At 47.6% G+C, this 27,543-nt stretch overlaps 1 protein-coding gene across 1 annotated transcript in view; it reads right to left on the minus strand.

Annotated features, from left to right (window-relative positions):
* FGD5 (FYVE, RhoGEF and PH domain containing 5) overlaps positions 1–27,543 on the minus strand; it is a 123,025-nt gene that overhangs the window by 51,668 nt on the left and 43,814 nt on the right. The window contains exons 3-5 of the mRNA XM_004738591.2: positions 19,717–19,849; positions 1,623–1,681; positions 1,478–1,508 (exon numbers count right to left, since the gene is read on the minus strand). Of these exons, the coding sequence (XP_004738648.1) occupies positions 1,478–1,508; positions 1,623–1,681; positions 19,717–19,849 (223 nt within the window). The remainder of the gene's footprint in view (positions 1–1,477; positions 1,509–1,622; positions 1,682–19,716; positions 19,850–27,543) is intronic.

Below are 27,543 nucleotides of genomic sequence, written 5' to 3' on the forward strand. Positions count from 1 at the left end.
AACGAAAATAAAAACAGGATACTGACTCTTCCTGCCCTTCCTAAAGAGATCTTCTAGGTGTTAAGAGGGTGGTATACTTCATACCTGAGGGCTTTGGGGTTTAATAATGAACACAAACCTTTCATCCTAAAGGCAAAACGGAGGCACTGGGCGCACAGAGTAGTGCTCTGTCCTGCTTCTGGGGACCTGGGGGCCCCTGCTCATATAGCAATGCAACACTAGGGTGATGTCACTGACAGGGACCTCAGCTGGATTCTGCAGGAGACCTGGATTGGTGCTGGGGCTCTGCTGCATCCAGAGAGGTCCTTGCCACAGAGAGCTCCAAAGGCAGTTGGGAGATGCAGGATTAACACATGACAGTGCACTGGGAGTATAGGGTGTTCACCCTGGCTCAGTCACTCTCTCTGGGCCTCTATGTCACCACAGATAATATGTCTAGGGTGGACATTCCCAGCTCTGATGTTCTTGGATAGACGTGGTGAACAATGCAGAACAGTGTGGCATCAGATACTAAACTACTAGGGGACTGGAAATGGCTTAGAGACCTCAGGGAGCAGGTGCCCTTGATGCTCCCTCACTTCCCACATCTCTGTTGTACCCTCTTCTCTCATTCCTCCTTATGACTCATCGCAAAAGTCACCACCTTGGGGAATGATTCCCCCAGGTTGTCAGTCCTTCCCCCTGTGCCCCAGATAATTTCTCATTTTCTAATCTGTTTTCTTTGCTGGCCAGAGAGCTCCTGGGAAAGGACTTGTCTGATCTGACTTTCTATTTCCCATCTCTTGTCACACAAGAGCTCAGAATTCATCAAAACATGTTTGTTGAAGTGAACTAAACTAACTGCAAAGGGAGACCTTCCAGACAGTTTTGCGGGTGGCAGTGCCTGATACCCAGGCAGTCTCCACATCTGGCCTCTTTTCCTCAGAAAGTCCACAGGATTTCCTCTCCAATGGCTCAGGTGTTAACCGCCCCAGTGCTGAGATGACTGAGAAAGCCTCTCTATACCCCAGCTGTTCTGTCATTGTGCTAACATACCTTCTTCTCCAGAAGGATCTAAACATATATACACATATATATATATATGCCCCCCACACATGCATGCACCAACACATGTATAATCACACACTCACCTAAACTCGCACACACAGCAATGACCCTGAATTACATCTGTCCTCTTTCCTCCTTCCTCAACAAGAGGGCTGAGGAAACTACAAATATCCTTCCAGAAATCTTAGCACAGCCCCTAGTAGACCCCCAGTCCAGGCAGAGAGACATACCCATGGAAAGCACAGTGCTATTCATCCTCTGAAGTACATGAACCAAGAGACAGATATCCACAAAAAGCCTTGGTGGGTATCTGTCTGCTGCCAAGCCTCTGTTCATTGAAATCACCTGTCTCGTTGCTGCTTTTCTGCCTCTTATATCATAGCCTTGTAAAAGGGCAACAAGTTTTGGACAACAGAAATGATTAACTCACCAGATGTAAGTGCTGGAGCATCTCCACATATCTGCAGAGGGAAAGAGGGTTGAGTTTGCATTAATTCCCATCCTGTTTAAGCCGGGGGGGGGGGTGATGTTCTGTTAACAAGCTCAAGGCCACCGGCAGCTGACTGGGGACTCACGCTTTCTCCGAAGACAGCAGTTCCTGTGCGATGACATGGGCTCTAGATTGTCCTTCCACCTGTAAGAGGGAACAGAGTGAACAGGAGGGAGAGCACGGATTCAGAGAGAGGAAGGGAGACCCCACCTCCACAAGCCTTGGTTTTACAGAACGACCTGCAAACTGCTGGAGGCAAACTCCATGTACTTCTCTTCAACCTCATGTACCTCGGTTTCCTTATCTGCAAATGTGGATATTGAAGGACTCTAACTTGTTTCCATATCTACAAATGTGGATATTGAAGGCCTCTAACTTGGAAGCTAATGCTCAGCACTCTGCCCAACACACAAGAAGTGCTCACCAGGTGGCCACTACCATGACTATGTGATCTTGGCATCCACCCACAGGTCTACCAACCTTGAACCACCTGCATTTCTCTGCACACAGAGAGGGCTCTTCTTGCTTTTGCATGTGCTTTAACCTCTTGGTGTCCTTTTCCCCTTCTCTGCCCAGTTAATTCCCAGTTATCGTTTAAGACTTAGCCATGGTATCCATCACCTCCTCCAAGGGGCCTTTTTTGATCCCCTGCCTGAACCGGCTGGATCAGATATCCTTTCTGGGGCATCCTCCTCTCAGAATACCAATTATGTCTCTTCCCGAAAGCAGGAACCCTAAATTTCACCCCTGTACGACCAGTGCCTCACATACAGTAGGCTTAGTTTTGTTGACTGAAAGAAACTAATGAGTGAATGAAAGGATGAATAAATGTAAATGTTCATTCCACTTGGGAAGCACTAACTACCCTGGTTGACTTCAGGAGGTGAGCCATTTAACCCACTGAGGCCCAACTTCTGCACCTGAAGGATTTGGGATCAACTGAGATTATGTCTATAAACAGGAAGGATGGGTGGGGGGGCTGAGACAGATGCTTGGGCCTTCTGCCACAAGCAGGCGCCTCCTCTGTGGCCCCAAACCTGACAGATATCAGACACTGCTGGCTGGGATCCAGAAGGACAAAGACACTATGGGCAGCCTGAACAGACGTCAGCTGCCAGCAACGTGCAGGCAAGGCTGTGGGTGGGATGGTACACAGCAGATCAGAGGGCATTTGGATTAGACACCTGGCTTCTGGTTCCTGCTCTACCATTGCTTCCTGGTACAACGTGCACAAGTGACTTTCTGAGGCTGGGCCTCAGTCTTCCCATGTGTGAATGAATTGACCTCTAAATTCCCTTCTATGCTGAACTTACATGTACCTAAACTCGAGGAGCTAGTGGTCAAGTGAATGATTTACGACCAGATGCTCACGACCTGTTGAGGGAGCAACAGTGTTTTCGTTAAGAGCAGAGACTCTGGTGGCCAAACTGTGGAAAGAACCAAGATGCCCTTCAACGGAAGAATGGATAAGGAAGATGTGGTCCATATACACTATGGAGTATTATGTCTCCATCAGAAAGGATGAATACCCAGCTTTTGTAGCAACATGGACAGGACTGGAAGAGATTATGCTGAGTGAAATAAGTCAAGCAGAGAGAGTCAATTATCATATGGTTTCACTTATTTGTGGAGCATAACAAATAGCATGGAGGACATGGGGAGTTAGAGAGGAGAAGGGAGTTGGGGGAAATTGAAAGGGGAGGTGAACCATGAGAGACTATGGACTCTGAAAAACGATCTGAGGGGTTTGAAGTGGCGGGGGGTGGGAGGCTGGGGTACCAGGTGGCGGGTATTATAGAGGGCACGGACTGCATGGAGCACTGGGTGTGGTGAAAAAATAATGAATACTGTTATGCTGAAAATAAATTTAAAAAACCATATTGAAATATTAAAAAAAAAGAGCAGAGACTCTGGAACTAGGTAGTTTGAGCTCAAAGCCTACTTCTGCCTTCTAGTTGAAAGTCATTTAGCCTTTCTCTATACGTTAATTTTCCTATCTGTAAAATGGGCATAACAGAATAAGGGTACCTAACACCTGCATATTGTGCAGACTGAATGAGTGCATATACAGACAGGTATCTCTCTATCTCTGTGTCTGTATCTATATAGGCATCTCTCATGTGGACTAATGCCTGGTGCACGGGCAGCACTGCGGAAATAATGGCTATCATTGTCTTTGTGGTTTTTGTTATTGGGGTGGAAACCAGGGATGGAACCAAGTGCTCAGGGATAGACTAAGAAAAAAATAATCGACAGGGTCAGGTAGGGGAGCGGTCTGAACTGTACAATGACGGCTGATTGCTGCTCCTCTGAGGGTGGCAGTTGAGGCTGTGGAGAGCAAAGGGACTCTGGAATGATGAAGCATATCCAAGTTCAAATCCCAGCTCCTGTGTTGTGTAACTGTATGGCAGCTGGCAAACTATTTCCTCTGAGACTCAGTTTTTTCATCCGAAATATGGTGAAGAGTAATCAGCCTGATCTTGTGCACTGGTCTGTTTTTTTTTTTTTTTTAAAGATTTTATTTATTTATTTGAGAGAGGTAGAGATAGCGAGAGAGAGCACGAACAGAGGCAGGGGAGAGGGAGAAGCAGGCTCCTCGCTGAGCAGGGACCCTGATACAGGGCTCAATCCCAGGACCCTGGGATCATGGACCTGAGCCGAACGAAGGCAGATGCTCAACACTGAGTCACCCAGGCGCCCCTTGTGCACTGGTCTTCTTGATGACAGATTCCTGACTCAAGGCCTTTATACTTGCTGTTCTCTCTGCATGTGATAGACTTTCCCAGATCTCATTCTTTTTTTTTTTTTTTTAAAGATTTTATTTATTTATTTGACAGACAGAGATCACAAGTAGGCAGAGAGGCAGGCAGAGAGAGAGAGAGAGGGATGCAGGCTTCCTGAGGTGCAGGGAGCCCGATGCGGGGCTCGATCCCAGGACCCTGAAATCATGACCCAAGCCGAAGGCAGCAGCCCAAACCACTGAGCCACCCAGATGCCCCCCAGATCTCATTCTTATTCTCTGACTTTTTCAGGTCAAAATTCATCCTCAATGTGGCCATCCATGACAACTGACCTAAAGATCACCCCAAATCATTCTCCATCCCAGGGTTTCTCAGCTTTGGCACTACCAACATTTTAGGCCAGACAGCTTTGGTTGCAAAGGAAGGCCTATGTACTGTAGGATCATTAAGAGCATCCATGGCTTCTACCCACTGGATGACAGAAGCAGCCCCCACCCACCCTTTGGTTGTCACAAGCTGTGACAACCAAAAACATTTCTAGGCATTGCCAAATGTCCTGGGGTGGGGGCAAAATCTCACCCCTGGGTGAGAGTCACTTGTTAGAAGCTTTTGTCTTGTTATGCTCTTCTTTATACCAGCAGTCACACTACCTGATACTATCCTTGCACACAGGAGATGTTCAGTTGACAGCTGAATAAAGAAATGAAATGAGATACAGTGCCTGGCACAGAGTAGGCATCCAATAAATGAGTTCCCTTCTCTAGCTGTTCCATCCCTCAATGTTGCTTGGCTAAGAAGCACAGTATTTTTAGAGATTTCATTTTCTCCAAGGTTCCCTGAATAGGGCAGAACTTGGGCCCTTGGTCAGTCTCCCCTCTGCATCTCACTGCTGCCTTTTGGCAGGCTGTCATAGCATCTGTGGAGCAGGAGGGGAAACAGCGAGGCCTGCAGAGGCCTCCAGTCTCACCTGGCCCCCGCCTTCCCACAGGTACCGAATCGTGACTCAGTGTCTGCCTTCCGCATCTTCAGGGCTAGTGTAGGACTCTGTGGACAAGTGTAGCTCACTCCTCCCAAGCAGGAGCTCCTGCAGAGTCCCACGTGTAAAAAGGCTTTGTAAACAAAACCCTTGCAATGGAAAATAATATTCTGCCAGGACAAGTCTTAATAGATAGGAAACCCTGTGGTCAAGCTTCCATCAAGAGAATGACTTTGTAGAGAAAGGGCAGGGGTCAGGAGATCTCAAGCTTAGGTTCTTCCCCTATAAAATGAAGACAGGATGATCTCCTATCTCCCAGGGGCCTGTGACTCAATTCTCACTTGTCATCCAGCATGATGCTGAGAGCTCACGTTCTGATGTCAGAAGACCTGGGTTCAAATTCTGCACTCCACCCCTTCCTACACCTATGCCCTTGAATAGGTCATGTCTCTTCTCTGATCTCCACCTGTAACGCAGTGGTGGTAATAATAATAATAATAATAATAATATTAATAATACCTACTTAATAACAGAACAGCTAGCATTCACCAAACACTTAGTATGTGCTAAGAATGGCTCTAAGCTTTTTACGTGTATTCTCACTGAATCCTCCCAACAACCTATGAGTAAGGTACTACTCTTATTACCTCCATTTTGCAGTTGAGGAAACTGAGGCAGAGGTAAGTTCTAACCTTTGCCCAAAGTCGGTGCTAGCAAGTGGCAGAGCCAAAATTCAAAACCAGGCAGTCTGGCTTTAACAACTAAGCACTTAGCAGTGTGTCTGGCACACAGTAAGCACTTGGTGGTAAATGGCATCTCTGCTCATTACAGATGGCAGGGTTTCTCAAATTAGGAAACACCTATTCTTCACCTGTGCTGGAAAGGTGGTAGGAGTCTGGCACTCTAGCATGAGCCCAGGTTAGTTCTCAGTCGGTTCTCTCTGATCTCTGACCCTTGGAGCAGTGCCTACCATGCTACACAGGAAAGAGAACTATGCTGAAGTCAGGATACCTGGACCCACATCCCAGCCAGCCAGGCCACGAGTGGCTATGCAGTGAGAGCAAGTCCTCCACAGATACCTCTGTGTCCTCATCCTGAAGATGGGGTCAGCACTCCCACCCTGCCCGGACGAGATGAAGAGATGATGGCTGGAAATGCTCAGGCCCACCCCAACTTTCAGAGTTGTCACCATGACCATTGTTTCAATCCCAAAGCTGTCCGGGGCAGACTTCTGGTAGGGCTGGGGCACGGGCCACTCTGCACGTCCTTCCCAACCCCTCCTGCCAGACGGGCAGACTCTGGGTGGGACGCATGGGGCCGTGCTGCCTTAGTGACTGCTGATGATGGATGTGTCTTCACCAGCCGGACAAGAAGGGGGCCTAGCAGGCCATGTGCCTGAGGCTCTCCTCAGAAGCTGCTACTGGGCGTTGCCCAACTGGGCCATTTAATATAGATGTTTGTTTAACCAGGAAATGAACTCCGAGGTTGACGGCAGTGTCCAGGGACAGACTTCTGGGAACAGGGTTCCTCCCAGGAGTGTGGGGGCTGGGGGCGCCAGGGCCTGTGCTATCGCGTTTCTCAGGCTGACGCTGTGGGTGTTCTATCAGGCCACTGCCCGCCCCTCTGCCCAAGGCCGAGGCCGCTTTATCTTCCCAGTTCCCCAGGGCCGCCCAGTCCTGCACTTCCTCCCCAGGCCCCAGGCAAACGAGCCTGGCTCTTCTGGGACCAGGTTGGGAGGGCTAGTCCTCCTTTAGGGACCTTCTTGGTAGCAGTCCAAGAAACAGCTAGGAGTCTTAGTCCTCTTTCTCCATGCCTCAGTTTCTCCAGCTATTACTTGTGGCTGCTTAGCTTCCTTCTAGAAGAGCAGTGTTCCAACCATGGCCTGAGAAGCTCTGGGGTTCTGTTTCCCTTTTCTGATTACTTATCGGTGAAGTTGGTCCAAACAACAATTCCAACAGACTGAGCACAGAGGCAGCCGGGAGAATCCAGTTATCTTCTAGGAAGCTAGGCATGAATATTTGCAAAAATGAAAAACCAATGTTATGCTCCTCACTAAGATTTTTTGAAAAATTATTCTTCATAAATATGCCATTTATGTTAACATGTGATAGACCTATTACTGTTATTCTTAAATGAATGAAAAGATGTTCAAAATTTTTCTCATGTGGCAAATACCGATAAAACTCATAGAAACAAAAACTCTTTGGGGTCCTCGGTCATTTTTAAGAGAGAGAGGTGTGAGACCATAAGGTTTTGACAACTATTGTTTTAGAGGCTGTTGCAAAGGTCATACAGGATTCTAAGTAGAAAATCTCTTCTCAGTGAAGAGCCACAGAGGAGGGAGGCATCGTTATCACTGTGCAACAATCATAGTAATAATTATTATTGTTGTGAAAAGCAGGCTAACAAACCCCTGGCTTTATGGCCTGGCCCTCAGGATGGTCCCAAGTAGGCCCAGAAGCCACATGGGCCTTCTCCACAATGTCCTGCTTTGCCGAAGAGGAAGAAACCATCCTCAAAGCTCCTGGTTTCTCACCACCTTCCCAGCTTATATGCCTCCTGAGTTCACATCTGCTTTGCCTTTAAATAGCCACCTTTTTCTCCATGCTTGTCTCTGCCAGCCCCTGGCCAAGCCCCATGTCCTGGGTCTTGGCGCTTGGCTCACTTCTCCCTATCTGTGGTTGCCGGGGCACTCTCCACACCAGGACCCTCTGCCTCTCAGCTCCTTGACACCTTCTTCTCTGAAGACTCTGGCCACATGTACATCTGCTCCACCTAGCCTGGACCTTATCCGTACCCAGAACTGCCCTACCTCGGAAGTGATGGGCTTTCTGGTCCTCATCTTGGACCAGAGCTCCTAGCATCCCTCCACCCTCAACTCGACTTGTCTCTTAGCCCTTGGGGAGCTTTCACTTACTCCAATCCATCCTAGGTCATGGTGGCCACCTTCTGTTGTCACTTACAACTCTGAGTGGCTCCTGTGGTTCCCTAGCACTTGCAGAAAGAACTCATCAACCAGAATGATGCTGAGAGACTATGCTCTGGTGTCAGAAGACCTGGGTTCAAATCCCAGGCTCCACCCCTTCCTACACCTATGTCCTTATACAAGTGATTTCTCTTCTCTGAGCCTCACCTGTAACACAGCAGTAACTACTACTACTACTACTACAAGAAAAGTTAGCATTCATTGAATACTTAGTATGTGCGAAGAATGGCTCTAGCTTTTTACATGTGTTCTCCCTGAATCCTCACAATAGCCTATGAGCAAGGTAATATTCTTACTACTTCCATTTTGTAGATAAGGAAACTGAGGTACAGGTTAAGTCCTATCCTTTGCCTGTGACTCAGCCTAGAGACCCTTTCCAGATACCTCTCCTGCATTCCTCCATGCACCACGGAACTCAATTTTACACCTTGTTTTTCTCTACTTCTGGGCCTTTTCAGTTCCTGAAGGTCCCTGCGCCCAAACTTCCTTATAATCTCCATAGGAGTCTCTCCATCACACACTAAACCTGGGGGGGGGGCAGGCAGAGCACCAAGGCAGGCATCCTGCTGCTCCAGACTTGCCAGCCTCCTCAGCCACACAGCCCAATGAAAGAAAAATCCACCCAGAAGTGAGGAGGGGCTGCCTTCTAAGGCTGTTTCAAGCCCTGGGGAAATCTGCAAGGGTCCCAGTGAGGGGGCTTGCTGGAGTGTTCTGAGGTCATATCTGGAGAAGGGAGAGTGCTCAAGACCCACAGGTGGCACCAGACTCTTGGTGCCAGACTCTTGGACAGCACTCTCTCTGAAGTTCCTCTAGGCACTACCATCACAGACATTGTCTTTCCCCTGGGAATTCAGATTGGGGTTTCCAGCACAGCCTTTAGTGGCCACTGGGAAATTCAAAGAGAGGAGCTCAGGGAGACCTGGCTCATTTTTATCCTAGCTGTCAGCTGTGCTTCCACAGGAGGCAGAGAAGGGAAAAAGATGGTGAAAGAGAGCAACACTAGCCAAGAGGAGGGTGGGGAGAAGGTGGGACCATACAGAAGTCCCCTGGTGCCCCCAAGACCCAGTGGCTGCCTCCAGTTCATGCTGACACCTGTCTCATTCTAACTCCTGAAGCCAGGCTGCTGTGAGTCTGGCTTGTCTGGCTTTGGCCTGGATGCTTTAAAGAACTTTTAGTTTTGGAAGGAATCTTTGGTTCTGGAGGCAGTTTGTAATACATTCACAGAAGCAGCATGTTATCTGGGAAGGCCCAGAATGAGAGATCAGGAAACCTGATTTTTACTGTGGACTTCACCTTGAACCTGCTGATGACCCACAGCAGGGACGACTTCTCAATGAGCTTTAGTTTTCCTTCTGTAAGACCAAGCAATCTCCTGCCTAACTGGGATGCTGTATCCCTGAATAGCAACTCTCAATATCCCTCTCCCCTGGCCCCTGGCAACCATCATTCTACTCTCCGCTTCAACTGTTTTAGGTTCCTCATGAAAATGGAATCATGCAGCATTTGTCCTCTGTGACCGGCTTACTTCACTTAGCACAATGTCCTCCAGGTTCATCCATGCTGTATCATGTGACGGGATTTCCTTTTTTTTTAAGGCCGAATAACATTCCATTGTATGAACAGACCACACTTTGTTTACCCATTCGTCCATCCATGGACATTAAGAGGGTAGATTTCATGTGAAGTGTTCTTACCACAACACAACACAACACACACAACACAACACAACACAACACAACAAAACAAAGTGATATCAAAATGCCCTGTCAGCTCTCTTAGCTTCTCAAATCCTAAGAGAGTAGTTGTAACGTGATTGGCAAGTTCTCACTGTTTGACAAGGCCAGTACATGGCTCATAAGATGTTTGGCCTTCCTGTCCTCACCATTTTCCTTCAGGCTGAGAAAGGATCAGCCTTGACCTCAAGAACTCAATTAAAGGCTAGATTCCACACTGTTTGTGCCTTCTATGTACCCTCCTTGTCCTTTCCATCTAACTACATCCTACTCTCCTTTGTGGAACACTAACGCCTCACCTCCTCCTGGAAGCCTCCCTGATTGCCCTGACTCTTAAGACTTCAGCCCATTGCCCTGTTCAGAGCTTAGCTCACACAGCAGAGGATGCTGGGTCTGTTGCGCAACTGTTCTACCTTACAGGCAACTGCTGTTTTTAACTCATGAGATATGACATTCAGAGGAGAGGATAAAACATTAATGTAAGGTTTAGAGACTACGCGTCAACAGCTTTTTCACTCCATGGTTAGGCACCCCACTGGCTTCTTTCCTGACATGTCAGAGGGCTGAGGGCCCTGTGGGGGCTCCATACAGACTGTCAGCTGATGTACACAGGCTGGAGCTCAAACTTCAGAGAGCAGACACATGCTGCTGGGGATCCTGATGCGTTGAGTCTGGGGGTCACCTGGGGTACTGCAGGTCTCCATGGCCAACTCAAGGCAGCAGGGCTATAGACTAGGTATATAGAGTAGCTGCCATGAAGCCAGGATCGAGAAAGGAAGGGTGAGTGTAATGGTGGCCCCAATACCACGCTGGGGCCATGGGCACATCTAGACATAGCGGAGAAGATTATCAGCCACAGAACAAGCTCTCTGAGGGTCAGGGCATCCTAACTGTCTCCACACCCACCCTGTTGGCTCCAGACAGCCCCCAAGCCCTCCAGGACTCTGAACAAGGGGTGTGGGACAACCCGGTGTCCTGGCCGCCTCCAGACCTGAGCCCCTGGTCTCTGAGAGTCTGTATCCCACACCCTCCTCAGCTTACACTGCCTTGAGAGGTTCCTTGTTTACTCTGCCGAACCGTCACACCCTCTGCATCATTACTGGAGAGCTGGTGAGAAGCCAGGCTGGCTCCCAGCTCTGCCCCTCACTGTGCAAAGTAAATTATACACGACCAAACAAGGATTTTCATTTTATTAAACTGTCATGCATCTAAGTTCATTTCCCTTACTTGACTACAAGAACTGAGTCTAATAAATTCCCTTATTTATTAGTTTTTTCAAGAATATTTACTGAGTACTATTTTGTGTGCCAGGCAGTAAGGACAACAAATGTAAAAAGAAGTATGGCACTGGGGGTGCCTGGGTGGCTCAGCTGGTGAAGGATCTGCCTTTGGCTCAGGTCATGATCTTGGTCGGGGTCCTGGGATCAAGTCCTGAATTGAGCTCCTGCTAAATGGGGAGTCTGCTTTTCCCTCTCCCTCTGCCCCTACCCCCACCATTTGTGAGTGTAAGCCTGTGCGCGTGTGCTCTCTCGCTCTCTCTCTCTCAAGTAAATAAATAAAATCTTTAAAAAAAAAAAAAAGGAAAAAAGAAACATGGTCCTGCCCTCTTGGACCTATTCTTACAGGGAAAGGCAAATGGCATGCAAGTAAGCAGAAAAAGAAAGACATAATCACAGCTTGAGATAAGTATGAGGAAGGAAGTAGACAGGAATGCTGCAAGCCAGCACTGCAGAATGAGCAGGGGAGACCTCTTTGAGGAGGTGACATTTAATGTGAAACCCTTGCCAGCTGTACAAAGGGTGAGATGAGTGCTTCAGGGGGAGGTTACTGCAAGTGCAAAGACCCTGAGGTGGGTTTGAAGAGTGGACAGAACTTGTTTTTGAATCCATCATGATGCCTGGCCAAGGCCTTGGAGATTGTTGAATTTCATTTGATCTGTCATTAACACATGACAATAGAAGACGACATGCCAGGGATTTCAAATCTTTAGAATCTGGTGCCAACACCCAGACAGGCAGACACAAGAGAAGCAGGCCGAGGGGGTGGGAAGATGCTGAGATGGGTCTGGGACGCACTGAGTCAGAGGTACAGCAGACCCTCCTTACCTTTCAGGGAGTATGTCTAAAGACTCCCAGTGTATATCTGAAACCACGGATCGTGCCAAACCCCACATGACCCGAGATATTGTGGGTCTTTCCAGACCATTATAATAAAGCAAATATTGCAGTAAAGCAATTCAAGTAAATTTTCTGCATAAAATTTATGCATAAAATTATGTTTACACCATACTATATTAAGTATGAATAGCATTACTCTAAAAAACAATGTATGTGCCATAATGAAAAATACTTTACTACAAAATGCTGAGTTGTAATCATTGATCACAGATCACCTCAACAAATATAATAATGATGAAAAGTTTGAAACATTGTGAGAATTACCAAAATGAGACACAGAGACATGAAGTGAGTAAATACTGCTGGAAAAATGGTGCCAACAGACTTGCTTGCCACAAACCTTCAATCTGTGAAGAATGCAGTATCTGTGATGTACAACACAGTGGAGTGCAATAAAACACAATATGCCTAGAGATAGTATGTTTTCTCCTACACATATGTCTATGATAAAGTTCAGTTTATAAAGTAGGCACAGGGGACACCTGAGTGGCTCAGTGGGTTAAGTGTCGGCCTTCAGCTCAGGTCATGACACCCGGGTCCTGGGATGGAGTCCCGCATTGGGCTTCCAGCTCAGCGGGGAGTCTGCTTCTCCCTCTGCCTCTCCCCCTGGTCATGCATGGGCACCTACTCAATAAATAAATAAATAAATAAAATCTTTTTAAAAAATTAAGTAGGCACAGTAAGAGACCAATAGTAGTAATAAAATAGGACAATTATAATAATAGATTATAATAAAAGTTATGTGAAAGTGGTCTCTCTAAAAATAAGTTATACAGTACCTTACTGTACTCTACACCCCCTGGTTCTTGTGATGATATAAGATGATAAAATGCCCGCATGATGATATAAAGTGATACAAATGGTGTGGGCGCTGTGACATGGTGTTAGGTGACCACAGGCCTTCTGAATATATGTCAAAAGGAGCATCACTTGCTTCTAAATCAAGGTCATCATGGGTAACTGAAACTACAGAAAGTGAAACTGCGAATAAGGGGGGATGACAGTATCTGTGGGGCTTCCAAGAAGGGACCACAAGGTTAGCTGGAGGCTGGAGTGTGGGGTGCAGAGAGGGGTCAGACCAGGAGGTCAGCTCCAGGAATACGACCTGAGTAGGGCTGGCTGCTGGTCTGGAATAGGCTGCCTGAGCAGAACACAGGATGACAGATGGGTGGGGATGGGAGAGCTCAGGCTTGGGAATTAAGTGCCTGGTGGGGAGGCACAGAGTTGGACAGTCAGAGAGGTGGGAAGAGAACCAGGACAGAAGGCAGCCAGTGAAAACCAGGGGAAGAGGGAGCTCCCAGGGTGAGAAACCACCAGAGCTGAGGGTCAGGGTCTCGGTGGACAGTATGGAGATCCTGGCTCATGGAGGTCAGGGAAGACTGTACAGGGTGGATAACAGCAGTAAGGAAGGTGGGAAAGTGGGGAAGACTTGGATATGTCCGTGGGCTGAGGGAAGTCCTAAAAAACCTCTGCAGCCCATCTCCCTCTCCTCTACTGACCTGGTCTAGCTCTCAAGGACCATTCCCGCCTTCCTGAGTCTGTGCTGCTATCCCCTGCCCAGGATGCTCTGTCTCTAGACCATGCCAGTTCTTGCTGGCTCACACTATTCAGGTCCCTGCTGAAAGGTTTCCTCCCCCATCATAAGAGCCTTCTTTAAGAAACTGGAACCCTTCCCCACTGCTGGTCAGAATGTAAAAGGGTGCAGCCACTGTGGAAAATGGTATGGTAGTTCCTCAAAAAATTAAAAATAGAATTATATGATTTAGCAACTCCACTTCTGGGGAAACAAAAGAACTGGAAGCAATGTCCTGAAGAGACATCTGTGTACCATATTCATGGCAGTATTACTCACAATAGCCAAAAAGTAGAAGCAACCCAAGCCCCCATCTACAGATGAATGACAAACAAAATGCGATATGTACATACAAGTAGAATATTCTTCAGCCTTAAAAAGGAAGAAAACTCTGACACAGGCTACAGAATGGATGTGCCTCAAGGACATTATGCTCAGTGAAATAAACTAGTCACAGAAGGACAAATTCCATGTGACCCCATCTCACTTCCATGATGTCCCCAGAGCAGTCAAAACCAAAGAAGCAGAGAATAGCACAGTGGCTGCCTGGGGCTGGGGAAGGGGGTGGGCAAATAGTGCTTCATGGGGACAAAGTTTCAGTTTGGGGAGATGAAGAGTCCCAGGGATGGATGGTGGAGGTTGTTGTACAACAGCGTGACTGTACTTAATGCCACTGAACTGCACACTTAAAAATAGTTAAGATGGTGGATTTTTATGTTACATATATTTTAACACATTTTTTTAATTGGAAAAAAAGCCTTCTCTAGCCTCTCTGCCTAAATTTCCCCCCTTGCCCCACCCCTAGTGCCCTGCTCCCACCACCAAGGTCTGTTCTATGTTTGATGTTATACCACTTTCACTGCCTAAACCTGCCCTAGGAGCCTTCTAACTGATGGTTCATCTCCTTCCCTAGGGTAGAAACTCCACCAGGGCAGGGAGGCACCTGCTCTATCTATGGCTGCTGTGTCTTAAGCCTTTGGAAGGGTGCCTGGCACATAGTAGGTGCTCAGTTGAGTACTTGTAAATAAATTTCTGCTGAAAAGGAAGGACGGGGAGAAACTGGGTGAGGATAGAGAGAGAAGATGCTGACGGGAGGGAGTTCATGTTCACCAGGGGACCAGGCTGTTTTCTGGGAAGGAGAACAGGCTGCAGCCTGAGGAAGCTTCTGCGGGTGTAAAAGGGCCTCCCAGGGGCTAGGAGCGAGCACATGCCTCAGAGCCAATGTTCAGGGCTGCACTATGGGTTGGGAAGACTGGCATGGAGAAAGCACTTGTAGGAATTTTAGCCAGGTGGGGGACTGGCCTAGTAGAAAAAACTGGGGTTCAAGCAGATGGTTAGAGTGAGGTGGCAGGTACAAGGCCAGGGGCATGAGGCCAGCAATAAGGCCCAGACCAGGCTGCCTGGACCACGGGTGCAGCCAGAGAAAAGATGACCTGTCTGGGTGGGGCCAGGGAGGGGATCACGTCAAGACAGGCCTGTTCCAGAGGATGAGCAAACTTCTGCCCAGGCTCGAGGGTGGACCTGTCAGGGAAACGTGGTGACACCAGGATTCAGACAAAGAGAGGAGGAGGTGGAGGGAGAAGGTGGCTTGGAGAGGCCACCAACTCCTGGATTGGTCTCCAGAGAGCTGGTATTTAGCTTGAAAGGTCTCAGTTAGTCTGAAAGCTGGACTTGCTCTCAGGCAAGAGTGACATGCCAGGCAGCCTTTGTCTCCTTTCACAGCTGGATCTATTTCTTTAAAAAAGATTTTATTTATTTATTTGACAGATAGAGATCACAAGTAGGCAGAGAGGCAGGCAGAGAGAGAGGAAGGGAAGCAGGCTCCCTGCTGAGCAGAGAGCGTGATGCGGGGCTCAATCCCAGGATCCTGGGATAGTGACCTGAGCCGAAGGCAAAGGATTTATCACTTAGCCACCCAGGTGCCCCACAGCTGGATCTATTTTTATGTCCTTCTTTCTTTTTCTTTTTTTTGCCCCCTCTTTCCTTCAACCCACACCCCTGAATATCTCTGAGTGGAAGAGAGGGAGAAGTCAGACAGGCAGGCGGGTGGACAGCTGGGCTCAGCTTCCTGTCCTCTTCCAAGTCTCTCTCCTTTCAATGTGGCCACCTCAAAAGATCTGGAAGAGTGGAGCCCACCACCTTACAGTTGTTTTTACGTCCAATTCTAGAAGGGTGGGGCTCACCCCAAACATATCTCCTGAGGCCCCAGGAAAGCAATTCCACTATCAGTCACACTTTCCCTAGGTCTGCTCCTTAGAGGTGGCTGGAGATGGGAAAGCCGGATCCTCCTGCCCCCTCAATGTGGCGGAGAAACAGAGGGGAGAGGTCTTTGCCTTTTGGGGAAGGAGAAGTTTCAGAGATGGTGGAAGATGAAAGAATGAGGAGTAAATGCTACCAGACCACCAAAACTTCTACAGCAAGAAAGAGCCAGGAAAGATAGCTCCCTCCAGAAATTTCCCTTCACAGCTGCACATGTCCAACAGTTGGCAAACCCTCCCACACTGATGGCTGCTGGGGGGCGGGGTGCACAGTCATGACCTCTTGGGGGGGGTCACTGTGGTGGCAGGTACACAGACTGAAAATGCACCTCTCTGACCCACCAATCCCCTTCTGAGATCTAGTGCATAAGGAGGTGTGGGAACAAGTGCACTGCAATACTGTTGGGAGCATAAAAATTAGAAACACTGTAAAGGTCCTTCAGCAGGGGGAGAGCAAAACAAAGGACAGCATACCCATAAATGGGAATACCATTCAGCAGTAAGAAAAAAATTTAGGATGCTAGGTACCAATGTGCAAAAGTCTCTATAAGATACCAATGAGTGAACGCAACCAAGTTATGCCAGGTTTCTTACAGTTTGATATGATTTAATATATGAAAACAGCAACTCCACAAGCAATATCACCTATTTACCAATTATAATGAATGATACACATAGGTGAATACAGGGAAAAGGTTCTGGAAAGATACACACCAAACTGTACACCACAGCTACCTCCACAGGGACTCGGGAACTAGGAATGAATACCCCAGGGCATCTGACCTACTTGTAATGACTTCATACTTTATGAGGAGAATCCAGTAGAGCATACCTCATGCAATGAAAACCTGATTTTAAAGGCGTTTGCCACTGTGGTGCATTATGAAAGCCTCGAGGGCAGAAGGGGAACGATGCTCAGCACAGTTGGTATATGAGAAGGCTGGGCTCCTGAGGGTGAACCGACCTGCTGTCGAGACGCATGCTTCTCTCTCTGCGCTCTCGGAATGACAGGATGAGGGTGGGCCCTGCCTTTGGCTGGCCATTGGTTCTACATGGCTCTGGCTCCAGGACACAGGAAAGGTCCCTGTCCCAGGCAGGAGCTGCTTCAGTTCTGCCACCCTGCCATTGTCACTGAGCTCAAATGGACCTTGTGTAGGTTGCTTCCCTGTTCTACCCATGGTCCCACCCACTCTGACCTCCATTGGTTCTACATGGCTCTGGCTCCAGGACACAGGAAAGGTCCCTGTCCCAGGCAGAAGCTGCTTCAGTTCTGCCACCCTGCCATTGTCACTGAGCTCAAATGGACCTTGCATAGGTTGCTTCCCTGTCCTACCCATGGTCCCACCCACTCTGACCTCCATGTGTTCTTTTACTGCGCACCAGACACTTGTCTCCTCAAATTTACTCTCAAGACTACTGTGAAGTAGGCACCATTATTGTTTTTACAGTTTTACAGAAGTGGACATAGAGGAACAGAATGGTTAAGAAATTGCCCATTTGCTAGTGACTCAGCTAGCAAGTGTCAAAGTTGAGTATGAACCCCTTGTTCCCTATGAACCCCTTGTTCACCTCTTGCAAGCTCCTGGGGTGTCCATGCAGTGGTCTGGAGGCCACAAGGCTGGGGATCTGACCCAGATGACCACCCATGTCCAGGGCCCTGGGACTTCATGTCTTTATAGTGGTCCTGAGCAAAGAGGACCCTCCCTTCTCTGTCTCCCCCTCTGCTTCTCAGATAGTTTTTACGCCCCTACTACGTGGCTAGCACTTTTACATTTATGCTCTCCTTCAACCCTCCCATAGCCCAGTTACTATTAATGTTCTCATTTTACAGATGGGGAAGCTGAGGTCCTGCAATGGGGAATGACTGGCCTGCAGTAACACAGCTGGAAGAGGAGACACAGTGGTCCCAAAGGAAAGTTTGACAGAGAACCCGGTGCTATGGTGGGAAACCATCACTAGGTGGGGGACCCTGAGGTACAGAAAGTTGCACAGGGGATGCCCCACTGCTCTGTCAGCACTTCAACTCTTCTTGGCCTTGTACCCAGATCCAACCCCCAGCTTCAGAGTGGGGACCAAATCCCACATAACAACTACCTGCTCCCATGCTCCACGACGATGGAATATGCCCAGAAAAGCCACAACCATTTCTAACTCTAACTGGCACCACTAACTCAAAGCTCCTTTCCCTACCCTCAAGGAGGCAACAGTTCTTTCTGGGAAGAGGGGAAGAAGTGGAGAGGTAAGAGAAGGCTTCCAGGGCTATAGGGGGAAAACAAACAAACACAGGGCTTGGAGCCAGCCAGACCTCATTTTGAGTCCAACCCCTTCAATCCCTAGCAGACTGGCCTTGAGCAAGTCACTTAATTTCTGTGTCCTCCACTACACCACAGGGGTGGTGGTACTGACCTTGTACTTGTTGGAAGGAGTAAAGGGGCATGGATTGTGGAAGACAACACACTTTATTCCGAGAGGGAGAGGAAGGGTCAGGAGCCACCAGGGGAAGGATTGAAGAGGAGCCAGGTGGGAAAAGGGCCCCCTCCCCCACATTCCCACAGCCCTGGGGAGGCAAACTTATGAAGACCCCGAGCAGAGAGATAAATGAACTGAAATCAAGGATATGAAAACAAAATGAAAGACATGACCATCTATATAAAGCTTGGTAAGGGCCAGGCATTTCTGCTGAATGCTTCCATAGGAGTAGCCGTTAATCAACAGGATAGGCCCACCCCTGCCGTGGAAGGACAGGATGACAAAGAGTGGGAGACAGACACCAGATGAGGTGCCTGAAGGAGGCTAGTCGGAAGGAGGTGATGCTCCTTGGCCTCCACAGCTACTCCTCTGTAGACAAGCCCAGGAGATGGGGTGGGAGAAATGTCAAGCTAATCTCAACCTTCCTAGCCTGTCTTCCTGCAATGGGGGTGTCCCTCTTGGCCTAAATTCGTGGCCCCTAGCCCCTCATGATGTTTGCTGGTTGATGTGGAATAAACAGCCGAGTGATTCTGGATGAGTTCTTCACTTCTCTGTTTCGAGACATACTTGAGCTCCAAGAAGCAGTGTGTGGAAGGACTACAATCAGCCAGCGAGTGGAGGTGAACACAGGCTCCCCTGCACCTGAGCGAGCACATGTGATCACCACCACGTCCCGATGCCCACTGAGAGGTCTGGGCCACCACTTGGTCCCTACATCAGACAGGGACCCACTGTCTGCCTCCAAACAAGTGACAGTTGTCCTCTCAGGCATACCCCATCTAAGCACTGCTGCAGGGTATGGGAAACCAACTCTCATTCCAAAACTGTCTTCAGTTAATGAAGCTCGCATACTTCCCTTAACTTATCCTCATGATTCCCACTTTACAGATAAGGAAACTGAGGCCCACAGGCCTAAGGTCTTTAGAATCCAGGTCTGTCTCGATTCAAATCACACAGCTCTACTTCACTTCAGCCACAAGGGCTCTGGGAAGACCCAAACTGCCTCAGACCCAAGAAGTCAGCAGGAGCAGTCACCCCCGCATCATCAATGCAGGACCCTGTGTCTCCTCATGTGTCTAAACGCTGCAGTCCCAACTGTGCAGTGACTCAGCCTCTGTATCCAACTTGGGGCCAGCTACTTGCAAACAGTTCCCTCCTCACTAAGAAGGGGTCCAGTACAGTGGATCCCTCACCGCCTTTTCTCGGCCTTTACATCTCTGACTTCCCACAACTCACTGACCCCTTGCCCAGGGTGGGGCATCCTACCTTGTGAGTGAGGCTGGGGTCTCTTGGAGCACTGTCCTCCTCCTCCGAGCTTCCCTGCTCTTCATCTGATGACAGGTCCTCTTTGGGGGCAGCCGCCGAGATGGGACAGACCTTATAGGGTTCTGTGTAGGCGCTGGGGTCAGAGCAGAGGAAAGAGAGGGTTAGAGCTCCCTGTCCAGCAAAGGCAAAGTGAATACACCAGGAGCCCTATTAATGTCATAAGCCATTAACGAGCATTCTGTGTGCAAAGCTCCATGCCTGCCCTAAATGGGGACCTAGAACTAGATAAGACACAAGCCCAAAAGTCCCTGTGTGCTCCCACTCCAGCCATCTTGGCCTCCCGGTAGTTCCCTGAACATGCCATGCTCTTTGCTGCCTATGTGCCCTTATACATGCCAAGACAGACTTGTCTCCCTGTTAGATATGAATCAGGCTGTGATGCTGGAGGGTACAAATAATTACTGTGAGGACAAGAGATATTCAGTCTGATTGGTCCAAAAGTCTGGACTGGCAGGCAGCAGGATCTGTTCCCAAGGTGGCCATGTTCCTCTGGGCCTGAATGAGGGATGCAGTGATGCAGGACGGTTCAGGATGTGCATTCTGGACCTTGGTCCCTGCCTTGTCATCAGCTAGATCATGGACAAGACACCACTCGGAGTATCAGTTTCACCTAGGTGGATAATGATTTCTATTTTATTTTCTTGCTGGTGCTGTGATGATCAATGCTTTCACAGGTGAGATAACAAACTCATATGACTATGACTATGACATAGGCATTGCCTGTATTTATTTTTATTTATTTATTCATTCATTCATTCATTCAATCAATAAATGTTTATTGATTGCCTGCTTTATGCCAGGCACAGAGCTAGGCAGAGGGTAACACAGTGGCAAATAAAGCAGACATGGTCCTTGTTTCAAAAAAGGAACCACGAATATATGACCGTAAATAATGATAAGTGAGGGAGAAGAAAAAAGTGCTTTCATAGGGAATAAAAAGGGGGAGCTGTTTGAACAGGTCAGGGAAGGCTGCTCTGAGGCTGTGAGCAGGAGCAGGAACTCTGTGATAGCATGAGCAAACTTCCAGGAGAAGCAGCATAAAACACACCAACCTGGAGCAGAAGAATCCTCCTTTTCTCTGAATTCACAACTATCCCCACAGAAGAGGCTCTAACCCCATTACAATCACCTCCTTGCTCTGCTCCCTGCTCTGGGCCTCTCTCTCCACCAAGCAGAGTGGTTGTCTACAACAGGGATCAGGCCATTTCCCCCTCCTATTTGGAAACCTGCAGTAGCTCTCTCCTGCCATGCATGGGCAATGTGGTTCCAGACAACTTCTCACAAAATTTGGTCTTATTAAAGTCTTCCTATTTTAAAGATCTATTTATTTATTTGAGAGAGAGAGCAAGCAGGAGCAGGAAGAGCAGAGGGAGAGGGAGAATCTCAAGCAGACTCCATGCTAAGCATGGAGCCTGATGTGGGGCTCAATCTCAGGACCCCGAGATCATGACCTGAGCTGAAACCAGGAGTCAGATATTCAACCAACTGTGCCACCCAGACACTCCTGGTCTTATTAAATTCTAATCAAATACTTATTCCTGCCCTTTGGGAATGCCACAATGTGGCACTAGAATAATGGGTGGATGAATGGATGGATGGATGGACAGATGGATGGACAGACTGAAGGAAAGGAGGGAGCATTCACTTGCAGAAATGGCTGGGCCAATGCCAGCCCAGGCCTCATGTAGGCAAGGACACTGTTCTTTTTTTTTTTTTTTTTAAGGACACTGTTCTTACCTTTGGCCCTGGGCTAGGCAGGGAGAAGCATGGCCAGGGTAGGAGACATCAGGACCAGAAAAACTGAGCCTTAGCCTAACCTTGGAGCTCTTTTTCAACTACTGCAGCAGCCAGAACCAAGGATACCTATCTCCAGAATACCTGGAACCCAAGAAGCAAGGAGCTGAGTCAAGAGCAGGACAGGCATCCCCTGGTCCACACTGGGGCCATGAGGTCAGGCATATCAGGGACAAGGTGGCCTATTTTTGCCTGGGCTTCTGTGGACAAAATGTGTGTGTGGTAGCAACTATAGTTCTGCTTTTGTGTGCAGATATACAAACTAAATGCTGACCCGGGGTGAGCCATAATTCACTCTACCATCTAACCGGCTACCCTTCTGACCAGACCTCTTTCTTCTTTTTCAGAACTGACTTTGTTGTCCTTTTCTTTCAAACTAGGAAAGCAAACAGTAGATTTTGCAGTAAGCCCCATACCATTGTGTAAAAAGGCATGTAAGCACCTCCCCTCCTAGGACCACCCTATATCTCCTTCTGCCCCTTCACTACACCCCCTGGGGCCACTGGAGGTCAGAGGAACACCACACTTGCTTTAGAGAGCTCAGAACCTCCTTCAGGAAAGTGACTGATTGCATGGACCAGTCTTCGGGAGGAGCCGTAGTTCCCTTCCCTGTAGAGCTTCCTCCATCAGTTTGCACTGTGTGTGTCCTCAGATAGTGAGTGGAGCCCTTCTCTCCTGCAAGAGGGATGGCCACATTAGGCCCCAGCAGGAGCTCATTATGCTCTGTGGAGGATAGCCAGTAGTAGTGAGGGATGGAGCAGTTAACTGTGCCCTTGGATGGTTCTCCCTCTATATCAAGGGAAAGAAGATAGATGCCAGGCCTTTCTAAAATGCCCTGTGAAGGAGCATAGGATTCCCAGCCAAGCATCCCACAAGTGAAGGTATCAGCATCATCCCAGACAGCAAGCTGGAAATCTCAGCATTATCACCTCTCCCAATGTGTGGAGCTGGGTCTCAGGTTGCCAGGCAAAAGGTGGTTTTGTTTTTATTGTCTGTGCTATTATTTTATTTTCTGTTAGAGATGTGGTAATGTGCAATCTCAGCCACTACTCGAACACAATACCTCTTCCCAATTTACCTTGAAGTCTTCTCTGACTCCACTGGTATCTCTGTCATAGCTCTGCGGCCCAAGCCATCTCTTGCCTGGACATCTGTGACCATTGCTTTCCTGGTCTCTCCCATTCCCCCCTGGCTGGCCTCCAATCTTTTCCCACCCAGCAGCCAGAGAAAACCTCCTCAAACCCAACCTGATTGGGTCACCCTCTCGCTTGAATTGTTCAGGGATATTCTGGTGCCATTGGGATTCAGCCCCAACACCTCGGGCTGCCATAGGCTCTGCTCAACTTGGGATGTAAAACAGTGGGTGTCCTTGGACTTGATGCTGCCATGAAGTCTCCCCAGCATTGGATACTACCTCAGGCCAAGCAGAGGATTGGATTCCACAAAACAGAGCCATGGGTGACACTGGGGAGAGAGTCATGGAAGCCAAACCCTTAGAGAGGGGGAAGGGCTGGCTCAAGGTCATGTGGCAAATCTAGGCCAACACACATTGCCTCCGAGGATGCCTCTTCCTATGCTTGATCCCATTTTGGATATGTGAAAACAGAGGCCAACTGTGCCACCCGGACATTCCTTGGTCTCTAAGACCAATGTGTGGAACTGTGTCTCAGTTTGCCAGGCAAAAGGTGGCTTGATTTTTATTGTCTATGCTATTATTTTATTTTCTTTTTGAGAGGTGGTAATGTGCAGAGATTAGAGCTCACACTCTCGAGTCAGACTGCCTGCATTCAAATTCTGTCTCAGCCCAGTACTGGCCATGTTTAACTTCACCAAGCCTCAGGGGTGCCTAATTTACTGAGGTGTTGGGAGGATTCAATGAGTTACATAATGTGAAACACTTAGAGCCATGCCTAATGCATAACTCACTAACTGGGAGCTCTCAGCTTAGCTCTAGCTGCATATAGCTGTTCTACTATTTACTTACTATTGTCTTTAAGTCAACCCATTTTTAACATGTGCTAACACTATAACCTCATCCCAAGTGATAACACCCATGAAGTCACAGTGTGTGACTTCACATAATTATTAATCTATAACAGTTTGACTAACATTATGTTAGAGACCCACAGACCTCACAGACACAAACACAGTTAACTCTGAACCACCGACCATCCATCCTCAACCAAGCTCAGCCATAGACAGGAACTGGCTCATGATCTTTCATTCTACTTCTCCCTGACTTCAGTTTTCAAGAAAGATGTAGAATAGAAGTCAGAAGACAAAGGTTTGGGTGTTATGATTATATTTTGATGCATTTATTTCAGTGTCCTATTTAGGGATTGTGAACACAACAAATGGAGAAAAACTGCCATTAAAAATATGCTTTCACAGTATAAAAGAGCAAGTATAATCCAACGCCTTTGCAGATTCAATGGAAGTTGTAGCGACAGACCTGATTTTGTATAGAAGTCATTCATTTAATAAGCAAAGAAAATATTCTAAGACCACAAGTGTCAACATAGCTGCTCCTACCAAGCCTTCATATTTGCTACCAGGCTGATCTTCAAAGACAGGGAAGAAAACAACTCTGAGAAATGTTTTTGACAACTTCATTCTCCAACAGGCTCTAGTAGAACTTGTGTCCTGTGTAACCACTTCTTCCCTTGGGGAGTCAGACCCAGAACCATGACATATCCCATCCATCTCACCAGTCTGTCAACATGAATCTCCCAGATGGGTCCTTTGCAAAGGCTTCGGTGCTCTGTATTTTAGCCATGGTTCCTGTCTGTTTTGTTTCTCAGTCATTCAAAAAAAAAAAATGCCTACTAGGAATCCTTTGTGTTTTAGATTCTGCACTACAGATGCTGGTAGGCCATGGCCTACAAATTACGGATAATGCCCATTGGAATCACAACTCAGATGCTGTCTCCAGATAGCCTATTTGATCATAACAATATATTACATATGAAAAAGCCTTCTAACCCACCCACTTACCCATCTACATATTCTTTCATCCACCCACCCATTCATCTCTCCAACCACCTATCTACTCAGTCATCCATCCACCTGCCCACCCTCCCACCTTTCTATCCGTCACGTACTTATTCAACAAACAGGGATTAGCATGTACTTCAAGGAGCACAAAAATGGAGAAGTTAAAGATGACTAAAGTACTCTCTCTGATTCATAGAAAGTACAGTGTAGTAGGGTAGTCATCTTGTCTCCAAGAAAGTACCGTGCAAAGTACTGGTTAAGAGGGTGGGCTCAGAAGTCAGGCTGAATTGGTTTGAATCCCAACTCTATCCCTTCAAGCAAGTTACTTAACCTTCCCATGTCTTCATTTTTTTGTGTGTTTGTTTTTAAATCTGTAAATCAAGGGCAATGACACATGCCAGGAAAAATCAGCAAAAGGCTTAGGCAGTTAGGACTGTAAGTTTAGAGACCAAGTGGCCTGGAAATCTGGCATCAGGTCAGAGGAGATTCACTGTGTGACTTTAGGCAAGTCACCCAATTTCTCTGTTTCCCATCTGTAAAGTGGGGATGACTATGTAGAGTCACTGAGGGATTAAATGAGAACATAATGGGGAAAGTGGTCACTGGCTGGCACGCAGTAGGTCCTTTCTGGCCAGCCCACAAAAGGGCCAAGTTCTAAACCCCTAGACTAGTCTCCACAGAGCTGTATCCTCCCTCTGAGTTGATCTGTGTTTTAAAAGGAACATAAATTAGAGCTGCCCAGAGCTCATTACCTTAAATGACCCTCCAAATGAGCACAGTCCTCTCCAGCAGCCTAGAGTCGTAAAAGGACATGTGCATCCACGTGGGGGGACGAATAGTTTGTAACCTGGCCCAGGGCTGTCCAGCTCTGCCCATTAAATCCCGTCCTAGTGACACTCACTGGGAGCCATAACCCTAAGCACAGCCAAAATGGCTTAACAACTCATAAAAAAGGAACGTTTGCCTCACCGAGAATCTGTCGGCGGGCACTCTGGCCCCAGACTCCATCCTTGCTGGTACAATGATATTGTGAGAAGGAGGCCAGACTGCAGATGTAACATCCTTTGGCTCCTCTGACATAGGCTGAGACTTTTCTGAAGTTTGCCAGCTCAGCGAGGAGGGGCAGGGGGCTTCAGGACTGCTCTCTGGGAGCTGGAAAGTTGGAGATGGAGACAAGATGACTACCCTAATTAGCAGAACAGCTGGAAGAGCTTAGAAGTGGACAGAGGGAAGGGCTGGCTGCACAAGCAGGGATTTCCAAACCCTCAGACATTCAGTCCTGCCCCCTGCCTACGTCCCCCCACTCCCTCACCCCCAGGCACCTTCCCAGTTCACTTAATCCCTCCAGACCTTCCCCAGGTTGCACCTTCTGCTCTGAGACTTCCTTGTCACTCAGAATTGACCTCTCCCATGTTCCCCTTGCTCAAGGGACATTAAGACTTTCACAGATACAGCCATCATCTGCACTGTAACTGGGAACCTTCCATCTAATACAGTGGAAATTGCTTAAGATGCGGGTCAGAGACCCGGCAGTCCCGGATTCACCACTAACCCAATGCACTATGCGGACTACAGGACTGTCAAGGTGGGCCTCAGTTTCCACACCTGTAAAATGCAGGTGGAGAACAAGACCCCCAGGTATGTGAAACCATGTCCTGAAACCAGATAGCATGCTTCCCGCAGCCTAAAAGCAGCTGCCTGTCTGTCTCCACACCACTGGAGTGAATCTCTGCTTTGTTCCCTCTTGGAGGGAATGCATCCTGCACCCAGGGTCAGCCAAGGGATAGCGCTTGTAATGGTTCCCAGAAACATGATTGAAGGAGAGGCTTTTTTAAAAATTTAATTTCCATTTTTTGCTAAGTAAAAACAGAAGTACGTCCTTCCTCTCCATCCTATGACATCTCCACCCCTCTTCTTGAAATACAGCATCAGTGGTTTTGTAAGAATTTGTTTTCTTGTAACAATAGCTCTATTGAGATATAATTCACATATTCTAAAATTTTGTTCTTTTAAAATGTACAATTCAGTGCTTTTTAGTGTATCCACAGAATTGTGAAACCATCATCACTACTTAATTTTAGAACATTTTCATCGACCCCCAAAGAAACCCCATACCATTCAGGAGTCAATCACTAGGACTGGTCCCCAGCTCTAGGCAACCACTAATTAACTATGTGTCTCTATGGATTTGCCTTATTCGGGACATTCATAGAAATGGAATCCTACAATCCTTTTGTGTGTGGCTGCTTTAACTTTGCACAGTGTTTTCAAGGTTTATCCATGGTATAGCATGTATCAGCTCCTCATTCTATTTTATGGCTGAGTAATTTTGCCCTATAGGTCTATACCGCACTTTGTTTTCCCATTCATCTGTGGATAGACATTTCGAAGGCTTCCACTTTTTGGCTGTTTGAAGAGTATTTCTATGAACACTCATGTGAAAGTTTTTTTTATGTGGACACATGTTTTCATTTCTCTTGAGTCTATATATAGGGGTTGAGGTCATATGGTAACTCTATGTTTAAGATCTTGAGGAACTGCCAGACTGTTTTTTGGCCGAGCCATTTGATAATCCCACTGGCAATGTTGAGGGTTTCAATTTTTCACTATCCTCATCAATACCTGTTATTGTCTATCGTTTTAATTTAAGCCTTCCCAGTGGATTTGAAGTGGTTTTATAGGGATTTTTCAAGGAATTCTGTTCTCCTTGATTCCAGTTCAGCCTCCTTTTGCTCCAAACAAACATCTTTCTCTTCTAGCCAACGGGAAACACAACTGTAACTATGAAGGCTTTCTTTTCAGTGAATTCAAAAAGTTCAGAGGTCCGGGGCAGGGGGGAAATACTTCCAATACTTTTGGAAGATCTTCAGAAGTCTCATAAAATGATAGACTAATATAAAGAGGTAACATACTAAAAAAAAATCATCAGTCAGAGCCCCAAACTCACGAGAGGGATCATCTCTCAGGTTCCGGCTTTGG

Source organism: Mustela putorius, unplaced genomic scaffold, assembly GCF_011764305.1.
Source record: "Mustela putorius furo isolate JIRA1106 unplaced genomic scaffold, ASM1176430v1.1 tig00003850_pilon_pilon_pilon, whole genome shotgun sequence".
Taxonomy (NCBI): domain Eukaryota; kingdom Metazoa; phylum Chordata; class Mammalia; order Carnivora; family Mustelidae; genus Mustela; species Mustela putorius.